Below are 26,821 nucleotides of genomic sequence, written 5' to 3'. Positions count from 1 at the left end.
CTAAAAATCATACAGGGTTCAGCACCAATTCTCTTTCTTTTTCATATTTATAGATGGGAGCATTGAGGAACCTTGTTAACATAACTAAATAGTTGGGAATGAAAAGTGTTTTACTACAGCATTGCCACCAAATTATTTTAACTCCTTCCAAGTTATAGGCAAAAATAATATAGTGATCTGTCATAAAACATGTTTAATTACTTGTCAGCAAACATCTCAAGTAGGTCATCCTCCAATTTTTTGAAAGCTGAAACTGGAAACCAGGTGACTTTAGAAAGGATTTGTTCCCCAGTCATCAGAGCAATTTACCTTCTCAACACTGACATCAGTTTGTCAAACAGTCCCTTTGATTGGCACCCCAGGTATTTCTATACCTGGGGGTGGGAATGGAAACACATGGTAGTAAATAGTGGGAAGTATTCTTTACTTCTGTAAAGTGGGAGAAGGATGACTACATAAAGACACCTTTCTCAGGCAGCTGAGTTTTAGGAAATAATCCGTAGGGAAGTTGAGGATCTGACAAGTGATCCCACTAATGAGCTCCTTAAAACTATCTGTTCTCAAGTACTAGTTGGAAAATCTTGGGGTACATGAATCTGTTAGAAGAAGGCAGCAGTGATAGATCTTCAAGTAAAAACATGTAGGAGAAAAAATATGTAAATTTATATTTTCAGTTTACTCTTGCTTTACCTGCATTACTCCTTTTGAAAGGAAAGTCAGCCCCAGTGGGTCCCAATGACTTAGGGAATAACTGATTACTCCAAGTGTATGGGTACACATTCTTTCCACTGGCTAACAGGGACACGTTCTTAGGATTTACACCTTGGAAGAATAAAACAATCATTTCAAAGGTTAGGGTAAGATCATAACCTTGAAGGAGACACATCTAATATCTACAAAGACTAGAAATATCTTGAGAAGAATAGTAATAGTTTAGGTTAAACTGTAGCAAATGTTTGCTTTTTAATGAACCCTAACATGATGCTATGACCTAAATGCAATCACTTGCACTAATATTACCCCAATAATTAAATAAGTAAATAATTTCAACATTCTTTAATAAATAATATTTAACATTCTTGTAAAAATTGAGAAGACACAATTATTTTTCTTCAAAGAGATGACATTGCCACATCATTCACATGCTTATGAGTGTGTGCTGTGTGTAGTGGGGGGTTATCAACACCAGACCAAAGATTCCAGGGCAACCTGGGAAGTTCCGAAGCAGATGTATCAACTTTGTGGAGCTCATTTATGGTTTAGACATAGTAAAATCTACACAATCACCTGTGAACCAAAGAGATGATATTGGAAATTGCTTTGAAAAGAGGACAGTTTAAATTATTTATGAATTTCTGAAATCTGTGAACTGCAGAGTCAGCCCTGAACTTCGGTACTAGTGGCCAAAAGGAGTTGTTTTAATCAGTTTCAAAGAGATTTGAAAAACTCTTGAACTTTTCTTTTAATGATAATTCAATGTGATTAAGCTTGTGAATTGGTAGCGATATTATAGAGTCTAAACCTTTGATTCATGCATGTAGTGTTTTCTTTAGTCAGAACTGTTTCCAGGTAGTCTCAGCTCTTGCTTTTTCACAAAGGGAATTGGTTAGAAAGGTTTCACATTTACGAGCTACAGAAAAATAGCCCTTGTTTTGAAACCAGAAGTATTAAGTCTCAAAGGTTACCTATTTTTGGTTCTCTAAGGATACACTCTATCTGGGAAATAAATTTCCTTTCTCATAGGTTATACTCCTTATGGATTTTGGCTTCTAATAAACACAAAATAGAACTATAATAGGCAATTACCTGGCAATAAAATATGCACTATGTGGCAGTTACTCATATTAAAAACACCTTTACTTAAAAAGAAAGTGCCAGTATGGGAAAAAATAATCTCTTTAAGTCAATACAGTTTTTATAAATATAGTTCAACAAAGAATAGGCCCTGAACATTGTAATTATTTTAATTCAGTTAGCCTTGGGACTATCCCTAGTTTTTTTTGTTGTTTTTTTTAAGTCAATTTATACAATATTGAAGATGATTGGTTTAATCCTAGATCTTTTTAAGATGAAAAGAGACTTCAATTTGGTTTGTAATAGACACATCCTAGAATTTTAAATCATTTATTTATTAGTTTACAAGCTTTTATTGGGCACCAAACACTATGTAAGGGAGAGGCAGAAATCAATATACTATCAGCCCTCACCTCAAAGGAGATTAAAAGTCAGTTAGCAAATATTTACTGAGCACCTGCCTCATGCCAGGCAGTGTGTGTGGCACTGGAGAACAAGCGATTTAGAAAACAGACCAGTTTCTACCCTTTTGGGTCCTACAGTCTACTCTAATGAAGATTAGTTCTAAATGATCTTCTAAATAGCAGTGTGTGAAGCATTTAGAAGAATCTGGTGCTGGGGGTGGGCAAATAACAGAAGCAACAAGGCTGTACTTTCTTTAAAAAAGTAATTTTTAAGCTGGAATGTGAAGGATGATTGGGGCTCAGCCAGGCAAAGAGGGGAGTAGAGGGTGGGGAGGGTGGGGGGGTTCCTGGGAGAGGCACCGGCACAGGCAGAGAACCTGAGACAGGCGAAAACCCAGAGAAGTCAGCATGGACGGAACAAGGGAAGCAACTGGTGAGGGGGGGCCAGATCGTGGAGGAATGTGGGTGTTGGGCTAAGAAATTTAAGATGTGGGAGGTAGGGCAGGTATAGAAATGACACAGGAACCCTGAATAAACAGGGTGGAAAGAAGGATGGTGAGTGATGATGGCACTAGAGAAGTATCTGCAGAGCAGGGTTTCAAAAGTGCTAAGGTGTGAGCTGCTCTTCCGGCGAGTCCTGGTTCTGGGAGCAGGGAGTCAGAGGGCAACCGCCGACAGAGGGTCAGTGCTTCCATTGCATACTCTATTTGCAACTACCTCACAATAATTAAGTACCTAAGGCTTACAGGGTGAGCTGACAGGTGGCCGCAGTCCCATTGTAAGTAATAGAAAACAGAATTTCAAAGTCTTGCTCCAAGTACACAGCCGGTCAGTAGCAGGTCAATTACTATGACTCTTGTGTCTCTTTCCCTGAAGGCCAGTGTCATAGATCTGCCAGTCCTTGTAGTACAGCGTCATGCTGCCCTGCAATTATATGGTAAATTTCTAGAGCTCCCATAATCCTAAAGGTTGACAATTAATAAGACCTTTTATACTTGGCTTTATGGTGAAAAAAGAGGGCCCCCAAAGATATTATTTTTTATTCCTGACGATATCTGACTCTAATAAAAACTATGGATCATAAATAAACTGTCCCTGGTTCACGAGAGGTGCTCAATAAATGTTTGTCTAAGAGACTCGAACTGAGCTCAAGCCTAGTCTCAAACCTCATCCAGCTCTGGAGGGGCCATCTTCAAGACAAAAGAATGCAGACAGGGTCATCATAAGGCTCTTATATTTCAAACACTCCTTTTTAACGTTGAGTATGTTTTTAAAGTCTAAATTATAGTCATGCTTTTGACCCAAAGTAATTTTCAGAATTTCTTACAGCATTTTAGTTAAAAAGGAAAACCACATTAGGAAGCAGAGCTATGAGAAACGGATGTTTTGGATCCATTTATCCTTTGCCAAAAATTTACGGTAGTCTTTTCCACCACCAGATGGCTCACTTCAATAGGTAAGATAAAATACTGACTCGCTAAATTTCAGTCATTGAAGTGAACTTTCTTTAAAAAAGAGGGAAGTGTGTCCCCACCACCACCCCATCCCACCCAATGTCTTTTTACATCCCTGCTTTTGCAGTCAGTTTGGGACTCTCACATTGTTTCCACACCAAAATTTACAAATTACTGCTCTCTAAATAGAGAACAATTCTGTTTTTCCTTTGATTACAACAGAAGACTTATCTTTGCTCCTTGCAAAAGTGAACCCCACACAGTTTGGGGGGAAAAAAAAAGAGCGTTGAAAGAGACAATGACAATTAAATGCAGTGCATGATCCTGGATGGGATCTAATAATGGTGGGGGAGAAATGGCTTTAAAAGGACATTATAGGAACATATGAAAAAATTGGAATACAGATGGAAAGCTTTATATCAATGAACTTGATGACTGCACTTAAGATGGTTACATAAGTGAATATCCTTGTTCTTGGGAAATATACGTGGAAGTATTATGTGTTCAAGGAGCACGATGTATACATCCTACACTCATAGGTTCTAAAATAGAGATAGATGATAGACGGATAGACAGATGATAGATAGATGATAGATAGAATGATACAGAAAATGTGGCAAAATGTTAAAATTGGTGGATGTGGGTATCTGGGAGTTCTCTGTGTGGGTTTTGTTTTATTTTTGTAACTGTCCTGTAAGTTTGAAATTATTTCAAAATGAAAAGTTAAAAAAAAAAAGTGAGCCCTGTCTCTCATGCCAATTCCCACTCCTCTCACCTTCCTAAGGACTTCCATCTCTCCTTCATCCCCCTCTTCCCTGCATCATCAATTCCTCCCTCTGCGCACCTCCATCCCCATCCACATGCATACCTGCTCCAGAGCCCCTACTGTTAGAGTCCACTTCTCCCACCCCCAGTCTGCATCCCATTCCAGCTGTGGCTCCATTTCTAAGCTGCTCTTCACAGCAAAATGCCCCCAAAGAGCTGTGTACTTCTGCACTCCCCTATTCCTCACCTCTCATTCACTTTTCAACCCACTCCAACCTGGATCCTCCTTCACCATTCCACTGAAACCGCACGCCAGGGTCATCCCCCTAGGGACCTCTGGGTTGTTAAATTTAATCAGACATCTGTCCCACCCTATCCAACTGCTCAGCAGCAATCAGCTTGCTCTTTCAGGTGAACTCCTCCTTCTTGGCCTCTGGAGACCACCTTTTCTGGGTTTTCCTTTCACCTGTCTGGCCGCTCCTTCTCTGTCCCCTTTGTTAGGCGCCTCCTCCTCTACCTCTGCTCCCTCTAATGTCAGGCCCACTGTCCTTCCTCTGTCCATCTCTCCATGGGCGAGCCTGTCCAGTCCTGTAGAGTTAACTACTGTCACGCCTCCCTCAACTGTTATCTCAGCCCAAGTCCCTCGTTAGGCTTCCAACTACCCCCGACCTCTCCACGTTGTAATGTGTCACAAGCATCTCAAACGAGACATCTCCAAACAACACAAAACACCTTTTCCCCCACAATCCTGACCCTCCTGAGTCTTCCCCATCTCAGCAGATAGCACCACTATTCACCCAAGATCCCAGCCCCAAACTCACTTTTCCCTTATTTTCTACCAACAACCCATCCACAAGTCCGTTTCCAAATTATAACAAGTGTACACCTCTCCCTAGAACATCATCTTTTAACTAGATTATTGCAGTAGCTTCATAAGTTGCTTCCATGTTTCACGTTTGCCCTCATATAATCCATTCTGATTATGTTTTGCAAACATAAATCAGATGTCACTCACTTCATTAAGCCCTCCCAAAGGCTTCCCTTGGACCAGGAATAAAATGCAGATTCCTTTCCATGTTTGAAAGGCGCTATATAATCAGAGCCCTGCCGACTTCTCCTTCCTTACCTCACACTACTCTCCCTGACACATATTCCACTCCACATGTTTTCTGCTCTTCTCACCTCTGCCTGATAAACACAGCTTTTCACGGAAAGCTCACTTTCTGTCTTTTAGGTATCAAAGAGGGCCCACTCCAATGGAGTTGTTCTTGATTTCGTCTCCCTGTTTTCATAATAATTACACTGATCACCTCCTCCTAAATTTCTTTTTCTCTCTCTTTACTGGAATGTAAGCACATGGGAAGCGGACACCTTTGACTGTCTTTTAAATGCTATAAATCCAGTGCCTAGAACAGTTAAGTTCCTGGCACATGTTAGGTACTTAATGAATAATATTGAATGAATGAATAAAACAAATGAATCACCTGAATCAACAGAGAATGTTTCTGCTGCCCCCTCTTCCTCGAATGTTTCTCCCTCTTCTGCATGAGGAGTTGCTCCTCTTGCTTTAAGGATCAGCTCTCTCACCTCTTCTGTGGAGGCTCTGCCATTGTTCTAGCAGGGCTGGATGCAGCCCTCCTCTGCCCACCCCACCCTCTCACTATTTGTTACAGTTCATCCTTCACCGCCCTCTTTCCTTCCCTCCCAAGATGGTAAGCTCCCTGAGGACAGGGCCTGTCTCTGTCATTTGGGAATCCCCAACACCACCCCCATGCTCCTTGAATGAGTAATGAGGAATGAATCAAGTGCAGTTACTTTTAAGAAGCGCTATCAAAGAATCAACAGATAAGAAGCAGTGAAAGTCAGGCTGTGTCTTCATCATCTAAGAAGCACAATTATACACTATCTTCTGATGAGGGCATTTTTTGGCTGAGTAGGAAAATGTACATCAAGGCCGGGAGAGCCAGTAGATGAGGCATTCCAGGCTTTTCCCTGGCAATCCTCTTCCGGGAATACTGAAATGGAACCTAAGAGTGAAGCCACTGACTTTTCTGTCAAAAGACACTGCACATGGCGGCCTGCCCTAGCCTCTCCCTTCTCTTCTGGATTAGGTGGATGTTCAGCACTTCCTTCTTGTGGCTTTATTTCTATCTGCTTGAATTTCATTCTGCTTATAAAGGATTCTTCTGATAGGATTAAGACCCATCCTGATTGAGGTGGGCCACAGCTTAACTGCAATAACCTCATCAAAAAGTCCTATGTACAAGGGGTTCACACCCACAGGAATGGATTAAATTTAAGAACATGTTTTTCTGGGGTACATACAGCTCCAAACCACCACAGTTAATATTCAAAACTCAATCAATATAATTCACTTCCTTAAAAGAATAAAAGAGAAAAATATGATCATCTTGTATTTGCAGAAAAAAATCATAATAAGATTTAAATATCATCTATAATTGAACTTTTAGGAAGACAAAGTTTTTTTTCTTAATAAAATAAAGGGAATGAGACAAGGATTCTCACTATCAGCATTTCTGCTTAACATTTACTGAAGGACAATGGGAAAACAAAGAAATAAAGGGCACAAGTTTTTAAAAGAATAATATTGAAAGACCATTTTTCACACATGACTCATGTTAGTATTTATCATATTTTATGGTTGTACTTTATGTTAAAATATACTTCTTTTCATGTAAAAAAAAAGAATAGGGCAAATCCTGTTTTTTTTGTAACTGCTTATGTCATACACACTATACTGCATTGATATGTTTCACTTATCAGTACTACTTAGAAATGTTCTTATCTTTCTCCATATACACCTGCTCATTTTTTTTAATGGCTGAGTTTTATTCAGTGATGTAGAGCTACATTTAAGTAACTAGATCCTACTGTTGTGCATTAGTTTGTTTACTTACTCTTGCTGTTCCAAACAATTCTATGTTGACTGTCCTTGTGTATGTATCTTTATGCTTATATGTCAGTACATGTGAAAAATAAATTCACTGAAGTGGGGAAAAAAAAAAAAAAAAGAGTGAAGCCACTGAGGCCAGAGTGGAGTCCTATGACTTTCTGAAGCCTGGGACCCTCAAGGGACCCTGATTTTCTTAGACTTCCATAAGAGGAAGCAGCTTAAGTGAGTACTGCCATTTTTACAGTCTGATTGTAAAGAAAGCTGAGGGCAAATTAGTGCCATGGCATGAACATTTCCTGTACAAAATTGGGATTAGTTTCAATACTTTTTCTCACTTTCAAGGATTAAATTCTTAATGTCACAAATAGAAGACTCTTTCCCAAACCATAGGAGGGTTTCCAATTGTGAAATTTTGGTATGAGGAAGAAGAATAGGGATTTTAAGGTCAAGAGTAGAGTCCCAAAATTTACAAAGTATTTCCAATTTTTTAAAAACTGAAAAAATAAAAAGACACTAGCAAATGCCATGTTCACATCTTCTATCAGTAAAAATTTACTGTATAGTGGATTTTCTAATTCCCATCCCTTGCTCACAAGAGTCAGGGTCTCTTCCCCTAGCTATTTTAATGAGATACTTGGAAACTCATTTGGTATATGCTACTAATAATATAACAATAATTTTCTTTGTTGTTTATCTTTCCACCCTGGAGCCACAGAGCCTAAATAATTTGCTTCAAACCAAACTAAACATTATTTTACCCACTTAGATCTTTGCAGTCAAGTGTTTCTCAACAGCATCTCCAAATTACAGAGGGTTGTAAAGTTTTCTCTCTGCCCTTGGCAACTTCATACCAATTTCTTCAACCTTTCTTAGACAGATTTCAGCTTCCTCCATATTAATCAGCATAGGAGTACAGTCCTAAAGTCCTGATTTGCTTTTCATAAGTTTATTTCAATTTCTTTAACACATGTTGCTAGATCTATACATCCACTATGCCTTCTGTTTTCTCTCCCATTCATTTCTAAATCCTTTCCTCAGTTCTATTTTTTCTCTCTTTAATTACTGACAACAGGATTGGATCCCAGTTAGATTCCTGGAACTGAAATTTATATGGCTGCCTAAAAGTTACACAGAAAAATAAGTTAAGCACAGATCTCTTGCTAACAATTAAATCTCAACCTTTTCACTTGTCTTCCCTACCTCTCTTCCCCAAAAAGCTTCTGGAAAATTAAGACTGTGGCTTACTTCAGGAGACTTAGATGTGAAAGGCAAATCTTCCACAAATGGACACAGCTCACTGCATTTAGAAACCTGGAAATGAACATGCCCACAAAAATACAAGAGAAAAAAAATGATCTCCTCTTTTAGACTAAAGATATACCTTTACAGCTAGGCAGTGATTTAAATTTTTACTCCCTTTTAGATTAAATGGAATTTTTAAAATTTGTTTTTAAAGTGGATTTGGAGGAGAAAATGCTACTTGAAGGGACATCATAACCCCCTACCCCACCTTCCATCTGTCTAGATCTTTCTCTTTGGCTCCAGATTCATATATTCATATATCCAGTTGTCTACCAGACAGATCAGATCAGGTGTTAAACAGGCATCCCAAACAGGCATCACCATCTGTCTACCCAGTTGTCAAGTCAAAAACCCAGATGACACAAATCCTTTCCATTCTTTTGCCACCACTTGTGCCAGTCTATCAGCATGTCCTATTAGTTCCATTACCAAAGTATATCTAGATTTTATCTACTTCTATCTCTACTTCAGCCACTCTGGAACAAGCCATCATCCTCTTCTGTCTGGACATACGCAGTAGCCTCTTAACCAGTCACCTTCACCCTCGTGAGCCCCTTGTGGCCAGAATGATCTTTTAAAAACATAAATCAGATCATTTAGGAACCAGTATAAAGAATGTCTGCATTTTATAAAGTTGTAATGGGTATATGGAATTTTTAAAATAAAATTTAGTAATTACCAAATCTATTTCCTAGGAAGTAATGTTAATTTCCTCCCTCTCTCCAACCCTTTCTTTCCCCTCCCTCTCTCCCTCCTTCTCTTTCCCCTCCCTTCCTCCCTCCCTTCCTCCCACCCTTCCTTCCTTCTTTTCTTTTTTAACAAAATCTAGTCTCCAAACCATGCATAGCTTTAACAGGCAAGGGGTTGGGGGGTGGTGAAAAATTATTTGTCAAATCATATTCATTGTGTTGATTTGAGCAGACTTCAATTAATGGCAGAGGTACAGGCAAAGCACCCTGTGATTCTTCTTTTTATTTCTTTCGTGCCCTTTCTTCAAAGATGCCAATACACTTGAGCTTCACTGTTATCTGTATTCTAGTTAGTGTAGACATTTTATTTTCCCTACTTACCTGGAAGGTATCGTGATTGTTTTAAATAGTACTGTTTAGCCGTTGAAGCAGTTGACAATTCAGAATCAGATTTTAGGGGAACAGCAGCAGGTAAGCTCTTGTCTTCATCTGCTGAGTGATTGGAGCCTGAGGGTACTGAGTCTGGAATCCTTCAAAGTGAACATAGGTAGAGTTACAGCTGCAAGAAGACAAGATGACAGCTACTCTCTTCCTGCCCACCTCTGTAGATCATCTCAGACCAATCAATGGGATCTCACTTAAATGGTTTCCATCAGGCCCCTTCTGCTTACAGAAATATGAACAACTTCCCCCCAGTTGATATGAGGCAGCACATAAAATCATTTCTCATATTCGGCAGTATGTGACAGAAAACTTTACAACTGAGAGGCAAATTGCCCATGTATCAGGTTTGTGTTTTTCCTGCAGTTGCAGCAGTTGTGGATTTATAGTATGGGAAGATGGCACATTGAAGGAAAGACCATCATAGCCATCTCACCTGACTGCCTAAATAATTTATAATCTGTAAGGTTGTTTGGGGCACAGTTTGGATTGCGCTAAGGGAACTGAAGTGTGAGAATAAGTGCTCAAACATTTCCATTTAGCCTAGTGACATACATAGGAAATACATATTTGTTGAGATGTGCCTATTCCCAAATAGAACAGATGTGTCCCAGAGTTAACCCATCCCGGCTAGCTGTTTAGTGGTGTCAGGATTAAGATGGACTCTCTGCCTCTCACCCCCTGCCTCCCAGAGGTCTGTTCAGCTCTACGAACTGAGAACTTCCAGCTTCCAGGCTGAGCTCTGTTTAGCTCCTGAGGCCATTTTAACCAGCAGTACACAAGGCTGCCCATCACTCCCAGTGGATGAGGCTGTAATCTGCTTTGCTTCTCGTTAGTCAGTATGCTGCAGCGAGCCCTTTAGACTTTTCTCCCTACTACCCTGTGACCAGGCCTCTTTCTTTGCTGGGAATGCACTGCCCAGCTCTTGTCACCTGACTGCAACATCCACAGTTACCACCTAGAAGATTCATACTACCAAGTCCTACTTGCCAAATTTAGCCTATTGGAAATGGACACTAACTTGGTTGGCCTTTTGAGCTCCTGCCCACCGGCTCTGGAGACAGCCCTGGAGACAGGTAGGTCTGCTTAACTGGACAGCAGCCCCACCCATTTCTGGCTTCTTTCCCTTCCCCTCTGCCCAGTGCTGTTAGACCACCTGCTGAAATTCTACCCAACCCTCAAAACTGCCCACTCTCAAAAGTCTTCGCTCTTTCACTCAAAGTGGAACTCAGATCTTCCCACAGCCCCATCACTAATGGCATTTGATACACTGTCTTGTGTTATAGTATTTCTGCTACTATATGTTTGGTGAGTTGAGAGCAGGCTATAGCATGTTCATACCTTTGCTTAATACCAACTGGGTATTTAGTAAATGTCTATTGAGTATAAATACAAGTCTAAATATAAATGTAAGTCTCTTGTTTTTGTTCATGTAAAGAAAAAGCCAACCACTAAATACAATTTTTATAGTCTAGTATCTGGTACTCTGTATTCTTTATTGGGAAGCCCCGGCTATCTGAGAGACTAAGAGCAGGGCATAGCAGAGCCCCTTAAATCCCCCAAGTGTTTGAATTCCTATTACCTAAGAGGTAGTCTGATGTAGAAGAGAGAAAGTCCTGGATTTGAATTAAGCCTCAATTGACCTGGGAAAAGTTATCCAACCGAGTCTCAGTGTCCTATTTGACAGATATTTTTATGGGAGTCATGAAAGTTTCAGTAAGTGCTTAATATATGGTAGTAAAATAATAATAATAATCATTGTTAATTATATCTAGAATTGTGCAAGGCAATTAAAAGATACCAAAACTATAAAATGTAAAAGACATACATGAAAAATTCGCTCTCATTCTTTTTTAAAAGAATTTCAGAAAAAAGGGATAATTGAAGTAGCATGTTGAGAAAATTTACTAACTGTTCCCTTGCCAGAATCAAGCATATAGATTTCAACCTTGATTTTAACTACAGGTTTTGATTCATACCTTTTCCATCCCTAAAAACATATGGATAAAGTTCAGCTGAAATTAGAATTTACACAGGTTAAAAAAAACACAAAAACCTTAAGATAGTCTTAGTATTCAATTCAAGAATGAAACAAAGCTCTGTGTGTGATTTCCACCACTTTCTTTGCCGAATTCAAAGATGATTATTAAAATGTTATGACAGCAGGCAAATGAATACCCTTATCAGCTTATTATCTTCCTCAATTCCATTCCCATTTCCCACATTTGCCCCCTTTCCATATAAAGGGTGAATAAATGAAACCAAGAATAACAAAAATCATGTTTTATTCACTGATAATGTGGTTGTTTTATCTTTTTGGTCATTTTTTATAGTTAATACCCTCAACAGAAAAACTCCTACAGCAAACCAGAATTCAATCTGGCAGTCACAGGTTGCCTTTTTATAATGATTTTTTTTCTTATGTTGGCTATAAGTTTTCAAGTTATCTCCATACTTGACCAGTGGTCTTCAAATTTTTTTGCTGCCATTCCAAAAGAATTGTTTAGAAAACACTCAAATATGCAGCTACCTGCACATTTTTAAGTTGACATCTATAATTTTCATCATGTTAAATTTATGTCTTGTTTCTTGTTAATAAAGGAGATAGAAAACAGTAAATATTTTATAAGATGGAATATTATGATAAACTATTGTAATTGGAGTAAATATTTTATGATGACTTGATAAAGTAAGTTTTAACTACTTTAAATCATAAAATATTCCAAGTCTTCAAAAAATCATCAGTTTCATTCAAGAGTTTTGAAAAATCAGATGGTCCCACAGAACATTCTAGTCCATTTAAAAGAATAAGCATCACTAGGCTGTTACTTCAGTGGTTCTGAATCTCCCTGCTTTCCAACATTGGCTAAGATACCCTATTTCTAATTATGGGTTTTTCCCTTAGGAGATATACATATATATATGACAAGGAACAACAGAAAGCTTTTTGAGTTTTAGGTGCCAGTCTTCAATTTCTCCCTTTGTTTAGCACCTCAAAAGTTGTTATACCCCAGTGCAGTGTAATATTTGAAATGGCTGAGGGGTGTGGGAGAAGGATTAAGCAGGTTTATTCTCAACTTCATGTATTTTAAGGAACAGTACCTATGGAACGTGAGCATTTGGAAATTGGTCACAAATTATCCAAGCATATGTACCCCTTAGAGAGTCTTTGTGTATGCTCAGGAATATGTGTATCCTAAAGTGGAGACTTCTACACTAGACAATGATAAAGAGCTATAAGATAAGCATCCCTGACTCATGCCACACACTATTTCTCCCTATTCCTCCTCCATGCCAAAGAGGAAAAAATTTCAAGTATCCTTCCAAAATGTTCACCAAACATCATCCATCCTCACTTCAAAATTGAATAATGCACTAATGACTGACCCAATTTATAAAAAGAGAAGTTCAGAAAATGATAAAAGTTGAGAATAGCAAGCAAATTAATAACTAAATCTTTTTAAAATTTTTTAACTTTATCAAAAAATAAAAAAATCAAAACAAAACAAAGCAAAAGAATAAAACAATTATCCTAAAGTAACTTCATTACTTCCAGAATGCTCCTATCATACACAAAAAAATTAATGAACCATAGTAATTCCTGAGCATTCCCATATCATTAGGATTACCCTCAATATCTTATCTGTTCTTATGATATCATTTTTCCCCCCCTTCACTAACTGCTGTCTATCTCTAGGTGCTGAAAAAACCATTAAGGTTGTAGATTGTGCTTACTTTCTGCAAATACGCATGTGAATTTAAAATAATACTGATGATCAGAATTCGTAAGTGCTCCATAAAAATATAACAAGAGCCTCTCTCTCCCAACCCTTATCCATTAATACTGCAAATGATTACTGTGAAAAGTCAAGACTTTATGTGTAGAGATTTAGGTTTTGTGGAAGAAAACAATATTAAACCACCCATCTTTTCATGTCTACATTTATATTTAATGAGTCAAGTTGGTTATGATAAAAATATATTTTCCTAATGAATTTGAAATCTTACCTAAACGGAGAATCCTTTTTCCTCTTTTCTTTCAAAACACCCATGCTTGGCTTCTTGGAATGGGAGGCTCCAAAATCATATTCATCAAACTCTTCCCAACTATCTCCAGATTTGAACACAGTCTGACCCCAACGCCTCCTAGCACTTTTATGTCCCAACGTGCCATTTGGCTTCTGTGGTGGAAAATGAGTCATCATAATCTTGGTAATTATTTACTGAATGCCTTTTATGCACAAGCTATTATATTCAACACTAAGAGTCCCCTTCCTCAAGAAGCCTTCCCCATACACACATCTAAAAATACTAACAAAAATAGGTAGCAAAGACAAAAAAACTATAGGAGTGCACAGGGAGGAAATATCTCTGTGAACTTGGGTTAAAAGGAGACTTGAATTCTTAGGATCCAAGTTGACTTAGGATCTGGAAAACTGCCACTTGGCTGTCTTTTTGGACAAGTGATAACTTCTAAAGGCCTTGATTTTCTCATCCTTACATGAGGATATAACATCTTTATCTAATTTAGTGTTTCTGAATTTAATGGTAAAATACATCAAAAGTCCTTAGTTATAGTAAGGGCTACCACATAATAAGAGTTATTAAAGGGTAGGATTTATTATTACTATCATTATTACTCTAGAGTCTGGAAGAGGAAATGTAGAAAGCCTTTTTAATAGGAAAGTACCAGGGCAGCATCATATATGGTATTAAACTGATGTGGCCATCTTTGCCTTTTTTTTTTTTTCTTTCAGTCTAGGTAAATAATGTAGAACTCTATTGAGATGTTGAAATTCCTAAGAACTGGGCTTTCGGTATCACCATGTATTAGACAGGGACAGCAGTTGAAAAAATTGATTGTTGAACTGAGATATGCTTACGTAAGTGTCAAAATGATAGCATAGGGAAAGAGTAGAGGTGGTGGGGGCATGTGCATTCGGAATTTGCTTGGTGTTGCTGTCTTAACAGAATGGGATAAACAGGTATGAAGACATTTTTTTGGTAAATTGGTGCAGTATGGTTTTATGTAAGCTCAAAAACTTGACCTACTCTTTATAGATATCATATGAAAACTAACTTGAACAATTTTTGTCTATAATATATAATTGTACATTTAAGATCCTGTGAAATGAAAAATAACTAACAGACAAAAGTTGGTAAGATGAACTATCGGTAGCAGGATGAAAATCATTAGCTGAGAGGAAAATTTGTCTTTAAATGCTATGAACTGACCATTTTAAAACTTGTCAAAGTTTTAAATCTTTGATAAACTTGTCAAAGATTCTGTATAAAATAAATATGAAATTAATGACTGAAAAAAGTACAGGATTCTCATATACCATGCCATAATTAACACATAGCATTGGTGTGGTACATTTGTTACCATTGATGAAAGCACATTTTTATAATTGTACTATTAACTATAGTCCCTGGTTTAACTTAGGGTCACAGTGTAGTGCATTTCCATGGATTTTTTTATTTTTATTCAAGTAACATATACATAACCTAAAATTTCCCCTTTTAACCACATTCAAATATATATTTCAGTGTTAATTATATTCACAATGTTGTGTTACCATCACCACCATCCATTACCAAAATCTTCCCATGATCCCAAATAGAAACTGTAAGTTTTAAGCCTGAGCTCCCTCTTCCCTAGCCCCCACTCCATCCTGTCAGAGGAAGTAGGGCTTAATGTAGAGTGATCTTTTACGTCTTCCTCAGTGTTCTTAGAAACTCCTAGGAACAGAATCCTAATTGAACTAGTCAAACAATTTCATTGCAAGAATCATTTTTGGCAACTTACAGTCGGCATGGTTTTGACAATACTTGGAAAGAGCGTTTGCGGCTGTTTTTGTTGACTCTGTTGTTTCGGAGGTTGCTGGACGCTCATGTTCTGCGACAACTGAATGGGCTGCAGCGGTTGATGGCTGACATTTGGTTGGGGCTGTCCGACAGTCTGATCAATTATGTCTGACAGAGGCTTAGGTTCTAGTTCAACTAAAGATGGCTTTGATTCTAGTGGTTGTAGATGCTTACTTAAAGACTGTTTCGATTCCAGAAGATGTGAAGACGGGCCTAATACTTGACCAACTTGAAAATATGGATGTTTCAATGCCTATAAAAGCATAAAGATAGCAACATACGAAAACGATTCCACCGAAATTGATTACACACTCTTGGCTGGGAATATGCTAGGAATATATCCATCACTAGCTGAGTTAAGCTTCAAAGATTTAGAAAGTATCCGATTTGCGACTTAAAAAAAAAAGATAGCTGGAACAAAAATGATTCAAGAAATACATTTCATTTTTTAAAAAGTAAAAGTTATAAGTTACCAGAAAGAATGTTAAAACTTGTTTGCAATTTTCATACCCAAAGTAACTGATCTGTTTTAAAACTTTGTATGAAAGCAAAATATATTTTTAAGTATTGGCTAAATTCAATGTGGTTAATTCAAATTAAAATGCCAGATACTGATAATGGCTTAAAGTCCAACCAAAGGCATTTTAAAAATGAGTTAAGAAACTCTTCCACATAGCTTATTTAAAAATGATTAACTACAGCTTTAGATACAATTCAGGGCCACTCTGAGCCTAAGTATAACATACCTACCAGCAACAAAAAAAATTCTAAGAAAGGAGATTACAAATATATGTGTGTTACAGCTTTTATCAATACACCAACTAGGAGAAGAAATTGTCAGGAAGAAAATATGAAAGATCATTGAGCTTTAATTAGATCAGTCATCTAATTGTTGCTATTACATGGCTAGGAAACGATGATGTGGATGGCACAGACTATATCAGCGGACCTCAAATGAGGCCAGTTTTGCCCCCAGGGGACATCTGGCAGTGTCTGGAGACATTTTTGGTTGTCATGACTGGAGAGGTGGGAGGTGCTCCCGGCATCTGGGGGGCAGAGCCCAGGGATGGTGCTGAACATCGTGCAACACAAAGGGCAGCCTCAGGAGTGCTGAGGCTGAGAAAATTTGGTCTTGAGAAATGTCTGAAATCTTCTGTGCTGTTCAGCTACAGAAAAACTCTCCTTATCAGCATCATGTGCCTGGTAAAGGAGGCATGGTCCCTCCTTCAGTAGTTCTGCTACCTCTTGGCTATTTGGGGGCAGGGGGAGTTTAAGATAGCCCAGCCTTTTTCCCTTGCACCTCCTGCCCCTCTGTGATTACAGCCTTGACTGATGGTTAGGTAAACTTCTCAGAAGTGTAAGGGTAGATTTTAGAGGTTGAGAGGCAGCCCTGAACTTTGCATGGTCCCCATATCCTACCACTGGCTAGGCCTTTCTACTTCCACTAAAAAGCAGGGCTGTGAAAGAGAGTGGAAAAGGTAGAAATTAAGAGTTGAGGGAGGAGACCGGGAAATATATTTTGGCAGAGGTGAAAAGAGTTTTTATTATAAGATGTTCCCTACTGCAACTGATGTATAATTATATAAATATTGCTAACTAAGACACAACAACTATAATTTAAATATATCAGTACTCGGTACACAGAAGGCACTCAAATTCTGAATAATTAAATCATTAACTAATTAGTATGTTAACACTCCTAAATTAATAATGCCTATTTTGGAGCTGGAACCTTTGTGAATATGTTTTCTAATTTCAAGACTTCATTTGTAGCAAAGGGAAGCCCTTTAAGATACCAGTTACCATTCTTCAAGAAGAGACTCTTTGAAAAATATTCTTTTTTCGCTGATCATCATAGAGAATAAGGAATGTATAGAAAGTTTTCAGGAAGAAAATAAAAATTATCTGTACTCTAACCACTAACATTTTGGATATTTTTCTTCTCAGTTTTTTTTCTAGTCACATAGCATATGTATATATATTTTTAAAAGTCACATGTCTAATATTATAGGCTCCTTTTTAAAACTTAGCATATGAGCACAAAAATTCTCCCATCCTATTACTTTATTTTTAAATAAAAATTTAAAAATTTTTAAAAATTCATTTTTTATGGCAGCAAAATATTTCACATGAAGGATGTGTGTGCTTTAAATTTGGAAACTTTTAGGTTATACTTTTCAATGGGCAGTTTTCAACCAGCATACATCTTTGGGCATAAATCTTTATCCAACAATCTATTTGTTTCTAAAGTTCTTCAAATATATCACAAAATCTTTCCTTTACTAAGAGAGAAATAGTCTTTAAACTACTTTTTGCTAATTTGATAGATTCTCATTTTTATTTGCATTTTATGAGAGTGAACAAAGTTTGAACATTTAAAACACTTTTGGTAATTTTAACTTCTTTTTCTGTGAATGCTTTCAGGTCTCATACCTACTTTTCTTTTTAAAGTAAATTTCAAAGATTTTTATTATAGTTTTCTTACAAAAATAATAAATTAGAAAATATAGGTAAACATCTTGATATTTTTCTTATATTTATTTAGGAACCTTACATTACGGATACAAACACTGTCATATTTGTTACAAATAATTTTCATTATTTTGTCTTTCAATTTTACCATTTTTATAGAAAGAAGTTTATGTAATCAAATCTTATGAGTTTTCCCTTTGTGGTTTCTTCTAATACTTTCATACCAATCTTTTTCTTACCTTGAGATTGAATATTCACTTCTGTTTTCTTTTAGTTTTTAATAGTTCAGGTGTTTTTGTTTTGTTTTGTTTTGTTTTTAAACACCTCATCACCTAAACCTTCTGGGATTTATTTGTAAAGTATTTACTTTTTCCAAAGATTTACCTAATTGTCCCAGCATCGATTCATTGATCATTCCCTCTAAATCAGTCCAAATCCTCCCCCCAATTTATGATGCCATGTTTACCTTTTAATGCAACATCAAGCTACCTGTTAATTCTTATGCTAGTACCTTCCCTGTTTTATCAATTTATAGATGTTTTCAATATCTGATAGGGCAAGAAGTCCACCCCATCACTGCCTTCCAGTTACTTATTGTTTAAACATGTTATCACTATTCTTTTCTGTTTGTTCTTCTGGATGACTTTTGGGAAAATGTTCTCAAGTAAAAAAAGAAAAATAATTTTTTGGTAATGTTCATACTGAATTTATATTTAAATAATAAGAAGAATACAATAAAGCTTATTTTACTTTTTAATTTAAGCCTTTTACAGATAGACCCATGTCATTTTCATGAGACCTGAAATGGATGTGTGTAAGGTATAGTCACAGTGGCACTGAGCCAGACGCCCCCTGGTGCTGCCCTCTTGTGGGAGCCAGAGACTGAAAATTACTCTAGTCCTAGGGACGGATGATACTCTTGTGTAAAATGAGTAAGAATCCAATCCCTAAACTTTAAGGAGAGCATAGAAAAGTCTACTCTGTTGCATAAATTAAGAGATGCTTTTGGCACCCATGACAAGTACACTTGAATTTTTATCATTAGAGGTTGATTCCTTTCAGTCTTTCTTAACTGGGGTTCTTCATTTGAACCAGAAAACACAGAAAATGAGTGGGGTGACTATTTTTGCAATTTTCCCAAGAATGGTATATAGCTGGAAATTAATTTATCATAAACATTGGATGCCCTAGGGTTTACTTCTGTTGGTAAAACTCTGATTGAAAACAGACTTGTCTTTCTAAATGAAAATATCCTTGATATTGTAAAACCTCAAAATTCACACATTTACAATTGTGATAATTCAGTACTCCTATGAGGGCACTTGAAATTCATAATGAATAATATATTTAAATACAAGTATTTTAAATAATGTAATTTACAAAGGGCATAACAGAGAGTTTAGTCTTACCTGGCTTGCTGTTGGTCGTTTCTTTGGATCCCAACTCAGCATTTCAGTCATAAGCTGAATAGCTTCATTACTGGCATTGGGAATAAGAGTTTTTAAGTTTATAGGAACACACTGGGGAAAGCGGAAATTCATAGAGGATGCAAGCTGGTAGCCTTCTGGCCAGTCACTCTGTTTAAGGAATATAGAAGGGGGACAACAACAGAAAAAAAAAAAAAATGGGACATGAAAATTAAAAACTTTTGTGCATCAAAGGACTTTATCAAGAAAGTAAAAAGACAACCCACAGAATGGGAGAAAATATTTGGGAACCATATATCTGATAAGGGTTTAATATCCAGAATATATAAAAAACTCTTACAACTTAACAACAAAAAGACACCCAATTTAAAAAAAATAGGCAAAGGACTTGACTAGATATTTTTCCAAAGAAGATATACAAATGGCCAATAAACACATGAAAAGATGCTCAACATCTTTAGCCATTAGGGAAATGCAAATCAAAACCACAATGAGATACCACTTCCCACCCAATAGAATGGCTATTATTTTAAAAAAGGAAAATAACATGTATTTGGAGAAGGTGTGGAGAAATAGGAACCTTCTTACATTGTTGGTCTGAATGTAAAATGGTACAGCCACTATGGAAGACAGTTTGGCGGAAACTGGAAAATTGTGTATGTTGAGGGTATAGGATTTGGGAACTCTATACTTTCTTCATGATGTTTCTGTAAACCTACAACTGCTCTAATTAAAAAAGAAAATAAAAAAGTGGAGGGAGGTTGGGAAGAAAGGTTTTTTTTAGTAATTAATTAAAAACATAGCAATTATATAAAAATCACTCATGAAAATTTTAATACTGGTTTACATAAATGTGAGAATAAAATGCTAGACACCATATACAATTCAGTGCTACAAAGAAGATAGAAAGAACTTTGAACTGAAAGAAAAAAATGAGAAAGCACTTTTGTAAATTTCAAAATATTAACACTTGTCTGGTATTTAGATGTTGATGATGATGGCACTCTGAACGGAATGATGATGATACCTGTGTAACTGAACAAATAAGGACAAATGCTTTACAAAGAGCCTGATTATTAGAAAGATCCTCATTATATATTATACATCGTATTCAAAATTAAAAACTGCACATCACTGGGAAATTACAATTACGTTAAAGTTTTAGTATCTACATTTACTTGTCTAATGTTAACTACAAAGCACATACTAATTTAATTAGGATGGAATTATACATACACTTATTAAAAACAATTCAGAAAGTAAGGTCTAACTGAAATGTGATAGTTAATTGAAAAGCACTCCGTTTAAGACATCAAATTTCCATACTAGAGATATATAGAAGAAAATAAGAAAAGGTTAAGAGAAATTAAGGTCCAGGACACCTGGGGTTAATGAGTCACTGCCAATGGACATTCATAGAACAAGTACGAAAGAGTCTAAGTAAATCTGTGATGTGGTTGCCAACTGGTCAACCGAGTTAAAGGTACACTCTAAATTATCAGAATTTTTCTTTTAGTTGTTAAGGAAAGGCAAGCACATTTTTTGTTCATTCTGGTGAGATACGGACTCCTTGCAATCCTCACCTCACCCCAATAAAAAATAAGGATTATAAGAAAAGTAACTATTAAAGTACAAGTCTATTTGAAAATGAAAATACTGAATATCTTGTAAAAAGTTATAAAAACTTAGGGGCAAGAGTACTTACCTTTTTGGGAGTCCCTAATACTTGGCAAATTTTAAAGATTTCATCAACCTCACTTGTCCCTGGGAAAAGAGGTCTTAAAGTATATAGTTCAGCCATTATACTCCCAACAGCCCATATATCAATGGGAGAGCTATAAACTGAAGATCTTAATAAAACTTCAGGAGCACGATACCTTTGAAAACAGAAAACAGAACAAAATAAAAAGGATTATTTTGATTGTAGTTTCAAAGATAGATTGGCAAGAGAATTCTATTTGTGCTCATGTATTTCAATCAAGGAACAGGTGTTAAGTGCCTTCTGTGTATCAGGCATCTGTACAATGTACTTGTTTCAAACTGGACATAGCCTGTGTTCCCTGGCCACAAATCACTGTTGGGGCTGGAGTCAAATATAAATGAGATGTCCAAATAGCCTAAGATAAGATTATCTTATTCATTTAAGATAAGAACTCAGATGAATAAATGCAGACATAAATGCTATCTGATTGATAAATTAAGGAAACAGATGGGTGGGAAGCATGTTACAAAGTATTCTATGCAGTTTATATTCATATGAAAGATACAAAGCAAAAGGCTAACAAAGAATATCTGAGTAGTGGAATATATATTTTTTATTTTTTTCCTGCTTATCAGCTTGAAGTTGCTGAGTCCGTCAATTGACTCCTCCTCTTAATATGACCACCATACTTTTAATTGAGAAAATATTCACCTTACATGAGCAAAGGTACCTGGTAAGTCCAACACGAAGTCTGCTAAATGGGGGATATTATCAATTCTAATTTTTTGTATTGAATGTGTAAATATTTTAGTCCAACTATTTCACAGTACTGCCTTTTTTGCTTCCAAAATATTTGTTGACAAATATTTTTGACAGTATTTTGGATATATAACTCACCTACTATACAATTTGCCTATTTAAAATGTATAATTCATTGGCTTTTAGTATATTCACAGAGTTGTGCATCCATCACCACACTCAATTTTAGAACATTTTCATTACCCCAAAAAGAAAACCCATCTTCCTTTTCCATCTCCCAGCCCAATCTCCCCATTCCCCCAGCCCTAGGTAACCGCTAATCAACTTTCTGTCTCTAAAGATTTGCATATTCGGGACATTTCATATCAGTGGAATCATACAATATGTGTCTGCCTTCTTTCACTTAGCATAATGTTTTTAAAGTTCACCCATATTGTAGCATGTATCAATACTTCATTTCTTTTTATTGCAAAATAATACTCCATGTATGGTTATACTACGTTTTATTTATCCATTTATCAGTATGGACACTTGGGTTATTTCCACTTTGGGACTATTACAAATAATGTTGCTATGAACCTTTGTGGATAAATTTTAGTGTGGGTATATGTTTCCATTTTTCTTGGGTGATGTCTAAGAGTGGTAACTTGAGGAACCACCAGACTGTTCCAAAGTGGCTACCCCATTTTACATCCCCAGCAACCGTGTATGAGGATTCCAACATTGTAGTTCAGTTACTCTAACTCCACGTGGGTATAACTTATAAACTCTGACAACTACAGTTTGTATTTTGATTGGTAAATAACACCATTTATTTGGATTCATTTATAAAACAGATGTGCATCGTAACCAATTCCAAGTACATTTCTTCTTTCTAGGAACAATACTCTTATATGATGCTGTTCTTTACTAAAAGTTGTATTGCTATCATTGCTGCAAAAACAATTTTATCTTCAGTGTTGGACTTTTTAACTGAAATTGCAATAGCATTGACAGTAATTTCAGACATTTCCTCTTTGACAAAAAGCTTTCCTTTGATTCTAAGACTTGAATGAAAAATTAACCTTCATTAGAAATATTATAACTGGTTTTTCACTTTGAAGCACTTGAAAATGCTGATTTAAAACTGGCAGGGGTTGACTATGGCTTTTTCTCGCTGCTAAAGGAGCCTGGGCCTTCACATCCGTCACTTTACTTCTCATGCCTACACAAGAAAACTTGGAATAAAACAATGAATGAAATTAATTTAGAAGAACAGCTGTTTGCTTTGAATGAAAGGCAGTGCTTCACTGAGTAACGTGGAAGCTCATCCTCTGAAGCTGCACTTGCTAATGGCCTTCTCTGGCATGTTCTTCTTAGCAGAGCTACTACTTGTGAGATAGATGCTTCTGCTGCTTTGTGGGTTCCTGTTCTCACCAGGTCAGTGATTCATGGTCCCTGTGGTGGGCAGTAAAATGCCAACGAGCGTTTTATGTAAGTTCATCAGCAACTTCTCTTGAAATACAGAAATGCAATACTTAGTATTCTAGTTTGCTAATGCTGCCAGGATACAAAATAACCAGAAAAGGATTGGCTTTAAAAAGTGGGTTTATTTGGTTACAAAGTTACAATCTTAAGGCCATAAAGCGTCCAAGGTAAGACATCAACAATCGGGTACCTTCCCTGGAGACAGGCTATTGGCATCCAGAAAACCTCTGTTAGGTGGGAAGGCACGTGGCTGGCATCTGCTCCCAAGTTCTAGTTTCAAAATGGCTTCTTCCCAGATGTCCCTCTCTAGGCTGCAGTTCCTCAAAACTGTCACTCTTAGTCGCTCTTGGGGTATTTGTCCTCTCTTAGCTTCTCAGGAGCAAAAGAATGCTTTCAAAGGCCATCTCCAAAATGTCTAAGCTGTAGCTCCTCTCTCAGCTCCTGTGTGTTCTTCAAAGTGTCCCTCTTGCTGTAGCAAGCTCGCTCTGTCTGTCTGAGCTTATGTGGTGCTCTAGTAAACTAATCAAGGCCCATGCTGAATGGGCGGGGCCACACCTCCACGAAAATTATCCAATCAGAGTCATCACCCACATTTGGGTGGGTCGCATCTCCATGGAAACACTCAAAGAATTACAATCTAATCAACACTAGTACGTCTGCCCACACAAGATTACATCAAAGATAATGGTGTTTTGGGGGACATAATACATTCAAACCGGCACACTTAGTTTTCCACTAAATAGTGGAGCTCTTTGTTAATAAGAGTTCAGTGCAAAATTTAAAAAGCGGGACCAAACAAAAAATATTTGAAGATTAATACTATATGAAAACTACTGTAGAGAGAATATTCAGAGCACCTCCTCCATGCTGTATAAGAGCACTGCTCAGCGTTTATCTCCCATGTGTATTTCCTGTACACCTGATCTTTAAGTTTCTGCTTTTCCCATGATCCCACCAACTGGCATCTGCAAAGCCATGGCGCTGGCACCTCTGGCTGGTAGGGGAGTGGAATCAAATACTTCTCCTGCCATGCCCAAGACTGGAAGGAGTTAGCTGAGGACCACTCCTGTCTAAGCACATATTGTCACCGAGCTTCAGGTAAGGGTTGGGCATCGAGATATGGATCACTGACAATCTTTCATATTTAACCACTTGTTAAGGTGAGAACACTGTCCACTGTTTATGTGTCTCCAACATTACCAGATAAGACCATGGAGGGAGTGGTAAGCATGCAGCAGAAGTCTATTAAGCCCACCTGGCTTATTTTAATGCAACTATTAATAAAAGTATTTCAGTAAAACATGAAAGGTCTGGCACAAGTGCTAAACTAGATGGGATGCCAGCATATAGGCATCAGTTGAGACTGTCCTGGGCAATCCAGGGCATGTAGTTACTCTGTCTAAGCTCAGTCCTTAGACCTCTTCTCTTCACTAACCACACTCACTCCCTTGATCTCATCCCATCTTGTGTTTTTGACGCTGAGGATTCCTACATTTATCTCCAGCTCAGACCTATCCCCTGAACTCCAGAATCATACATGCAACTGCCTATTTTGACAGTTCCACTTGGCTGTCTCATAAAACATCTCACTCAGTCCAAATTGGAATTGTTCTTTTCCCTCAAAGAACTCCTCCTGCAGCCTTGCCCATTACAATGAATGGTGACTCCATCCTTCTGGTTGCCCAGGGCGGAAACCCTGGAGTCCTTCACTCCATTCTCTTATACTCCACTTCTCATTCATCAGGAAATCACATTTTCTCTACCTTGAAAATATATCCACAATCTACAGCTTCTCACCGCCTCCCACTGCACCAGGTCTAAGTCACTATCATTCCCCACCTGGATTACTGTGATAGCTTCTGACCTCCTCTCCTTGCTCTCCCTTTGCTTCACTAAACTCAACCAGAATGATACTTTTAAAAACATCACCTGGTGGTGGTGATGGTTGTACAACATTGTGAATGTAATTAATGCCACCATAGTTAATCATTGTACATTTGAAAGTGATTAAAATGGAAAATTTTAGGTTATATATATGTTACCTCCAATAAAATTAAACAAAAAACATAAGTCATGGTGTCACACTGTTCTCAAAATCCTGCAATGGCTCCCATTTCACTCAGAGTAAAAGGCATGGTCCTTACACAATGACCCACAAGGCCCTGTGTGTGGTGACCCCATAACTCTCTGACCTCATGTGCTACTACTCTCCTGCTTATTCATTCTGCTCTTTGCAGAATTCATACCTGACATGCTCCTTTCTCAAGGCCTCTATCCCTAGCGTTTCCTCTGCCCCAAAAGCCCTTCCCCAGTACGTGCTTGGCTGGCCACTGCTTCTCCTTGTCACTGAGGCCTTCCCTCCCCTCTCTTTAAAATAGCAACATTCCCTTTCCCTCCACTATCTCCCTCAACTCCCTGTCCCCTTTCCATATTTTATTTTCTCCATAACAGTGTATCACCATCTGACATAATAGATATGTTTAACTTTTTTTATTGGAGTATAATATACATACCAAGAAATGCATTGTAGTAATACAGCCTGATGAATTCTCACAAGTAGAACACACCCATGGACTCAGCACCCAGATCAAGAAACTTCATCCCAGAAGAAACCCCATGCCCTCTTCCAGTCACTACCCACTGCACGTGTAACCACAAGCCTGACTTTTTTTTTCTTAATTCAGTTTTATTGAGATATATTCACATTCCATACAATCATCCATGGTATACAATCAACTATTCACAGTACGATCATATAGTTATGCATTCATCACCACAATCTATTTCTGAACATTTTCCTTATGTCAGAAAGAATCAGAGTAAGAATAAAAAATAAAGGTAAAAAAAAGAACACCCAAACCACCCCCCTCATCCCACCCTCATACACTAGATAAAGGGAGTGTGATCCACAAGGTTTTCACAATCACACTGTCACCCCTTGTAATCTACATTATTATATAATCGTCTTCAGAAGTCCAGACTACTGGGTTGGAGTTTGGTAGTTTCAGGTATTTACTTCTAGCTATTCCAATACATTAAAACCTAAGAGGTGTTATCTATATAGTGCATAAGAATGTCCACCAGCGTGACCGCTCAACTCCATTTGAAATCTCTCAGCCACTGAAACTATTTCATCTTATTTTGCATCCCTCTTTTGGTCAAGAAGATATTCTCAATCCCACGATGCGGGGTCCAGATTCATCCCCAGGAGTCATATCCTACATTGCCAGGGAGATTTACACCCCTGGGAGTTGGGTCCCATGAAGCGGGGAGGGCAGTGAGTCCACCTGCCAAGGTGGCTCAGTTAGAGAGAGAGAGAGCCACATCTAAGCAACAAAGAGGTACTCAGGGGGAGACTCTTAG

The 26,821-nt window shown here is 37.5% G+C and overlaps 1 protein-coding gene and 1 long non-coding RNA gene across 11 annotated transcripts in view; one reads left to right on the top strand and one right to left on the bottom strand.

Moving 5' to 3' along the window:
- The window catches only part of MAK (male germ cell associated kinase), a 78,770-nt gene that overhangs the window by 9,502 nt on the left and 42,447 nt on the right, over positions 1-26,821 (bottom strand). For 5 of the 9 annotated variants that reach the window (XM_037844117.1, XM_037844124.1, XM_037844115.1 and 2 more), the window contains 6 exons: positions 21,236-21,407; positions 19,513-19,680; positions 15,573-15,884; positions 13,772-13,944; positions 9,704-9,852; positions 691-822 (listed from right to left, as the gene is read on the bottom strand). In XM_037844117.1, coding sequence (XP_037700045.1) covers positions 691-822; positions 9,704-9,852; positions 13,772-13,944; positions 15,573-15,884; positions 19,513-19,680; positions 21,236-21,407 — 1,106 coding nt within the window. Of the gene's footprint in view, positions 1-690; positions 823-1,027; positions 1,288-2,960; positions 3,123-9,703; positions 9,853-13,771; positions 13,945-15,572; positions 15,885-19,512; positions 19,681-21,235; positions 21,408-26,821 lie in introns of those variants that run through there. The other 4 variants (XM_037844120.1, XM_037844121.1, XM_037844123.1 and 1 more) reach the window with 3 other exon arrangements.
- Positions 9,474-14,646, top strand: LOC119540099. Of its 2 annotated transcripts, none has more exons than XR_005218038.1 (3): positions 9,474-10,839; positions 13,881-13,975; positions 14,521-14,646. It is a non-coding gene; the product is annotated as an uncharacterized LOC119540099 (long non-coding RNA). The 2 variants fall into 2 exon arrangements; XR_005218039.1 differs by having other exon boundaries at positions 13,838-13,975.

The sequence above is a fragment of the Choloepus didactylus genome, chromosome 7, assembly GCF_015220235.1.
Source record: "Choloepus didactylus isolate mChoDid1 chromosome 7, mChoDid1.pri, whole genome shotgun sequence".
Classification (NCBI taxonomy): domain Eukaryota; kingdom Metazoa; phylum Chordata; class Mammalia; order Pilosa; family Megalonychidae; genus Choloepus; species Choloepus didactylus.
Note: the sequence above shows the minus strand (reverse complement) of the source record. Positions and strands in the feature narration are given on the sequence as shown.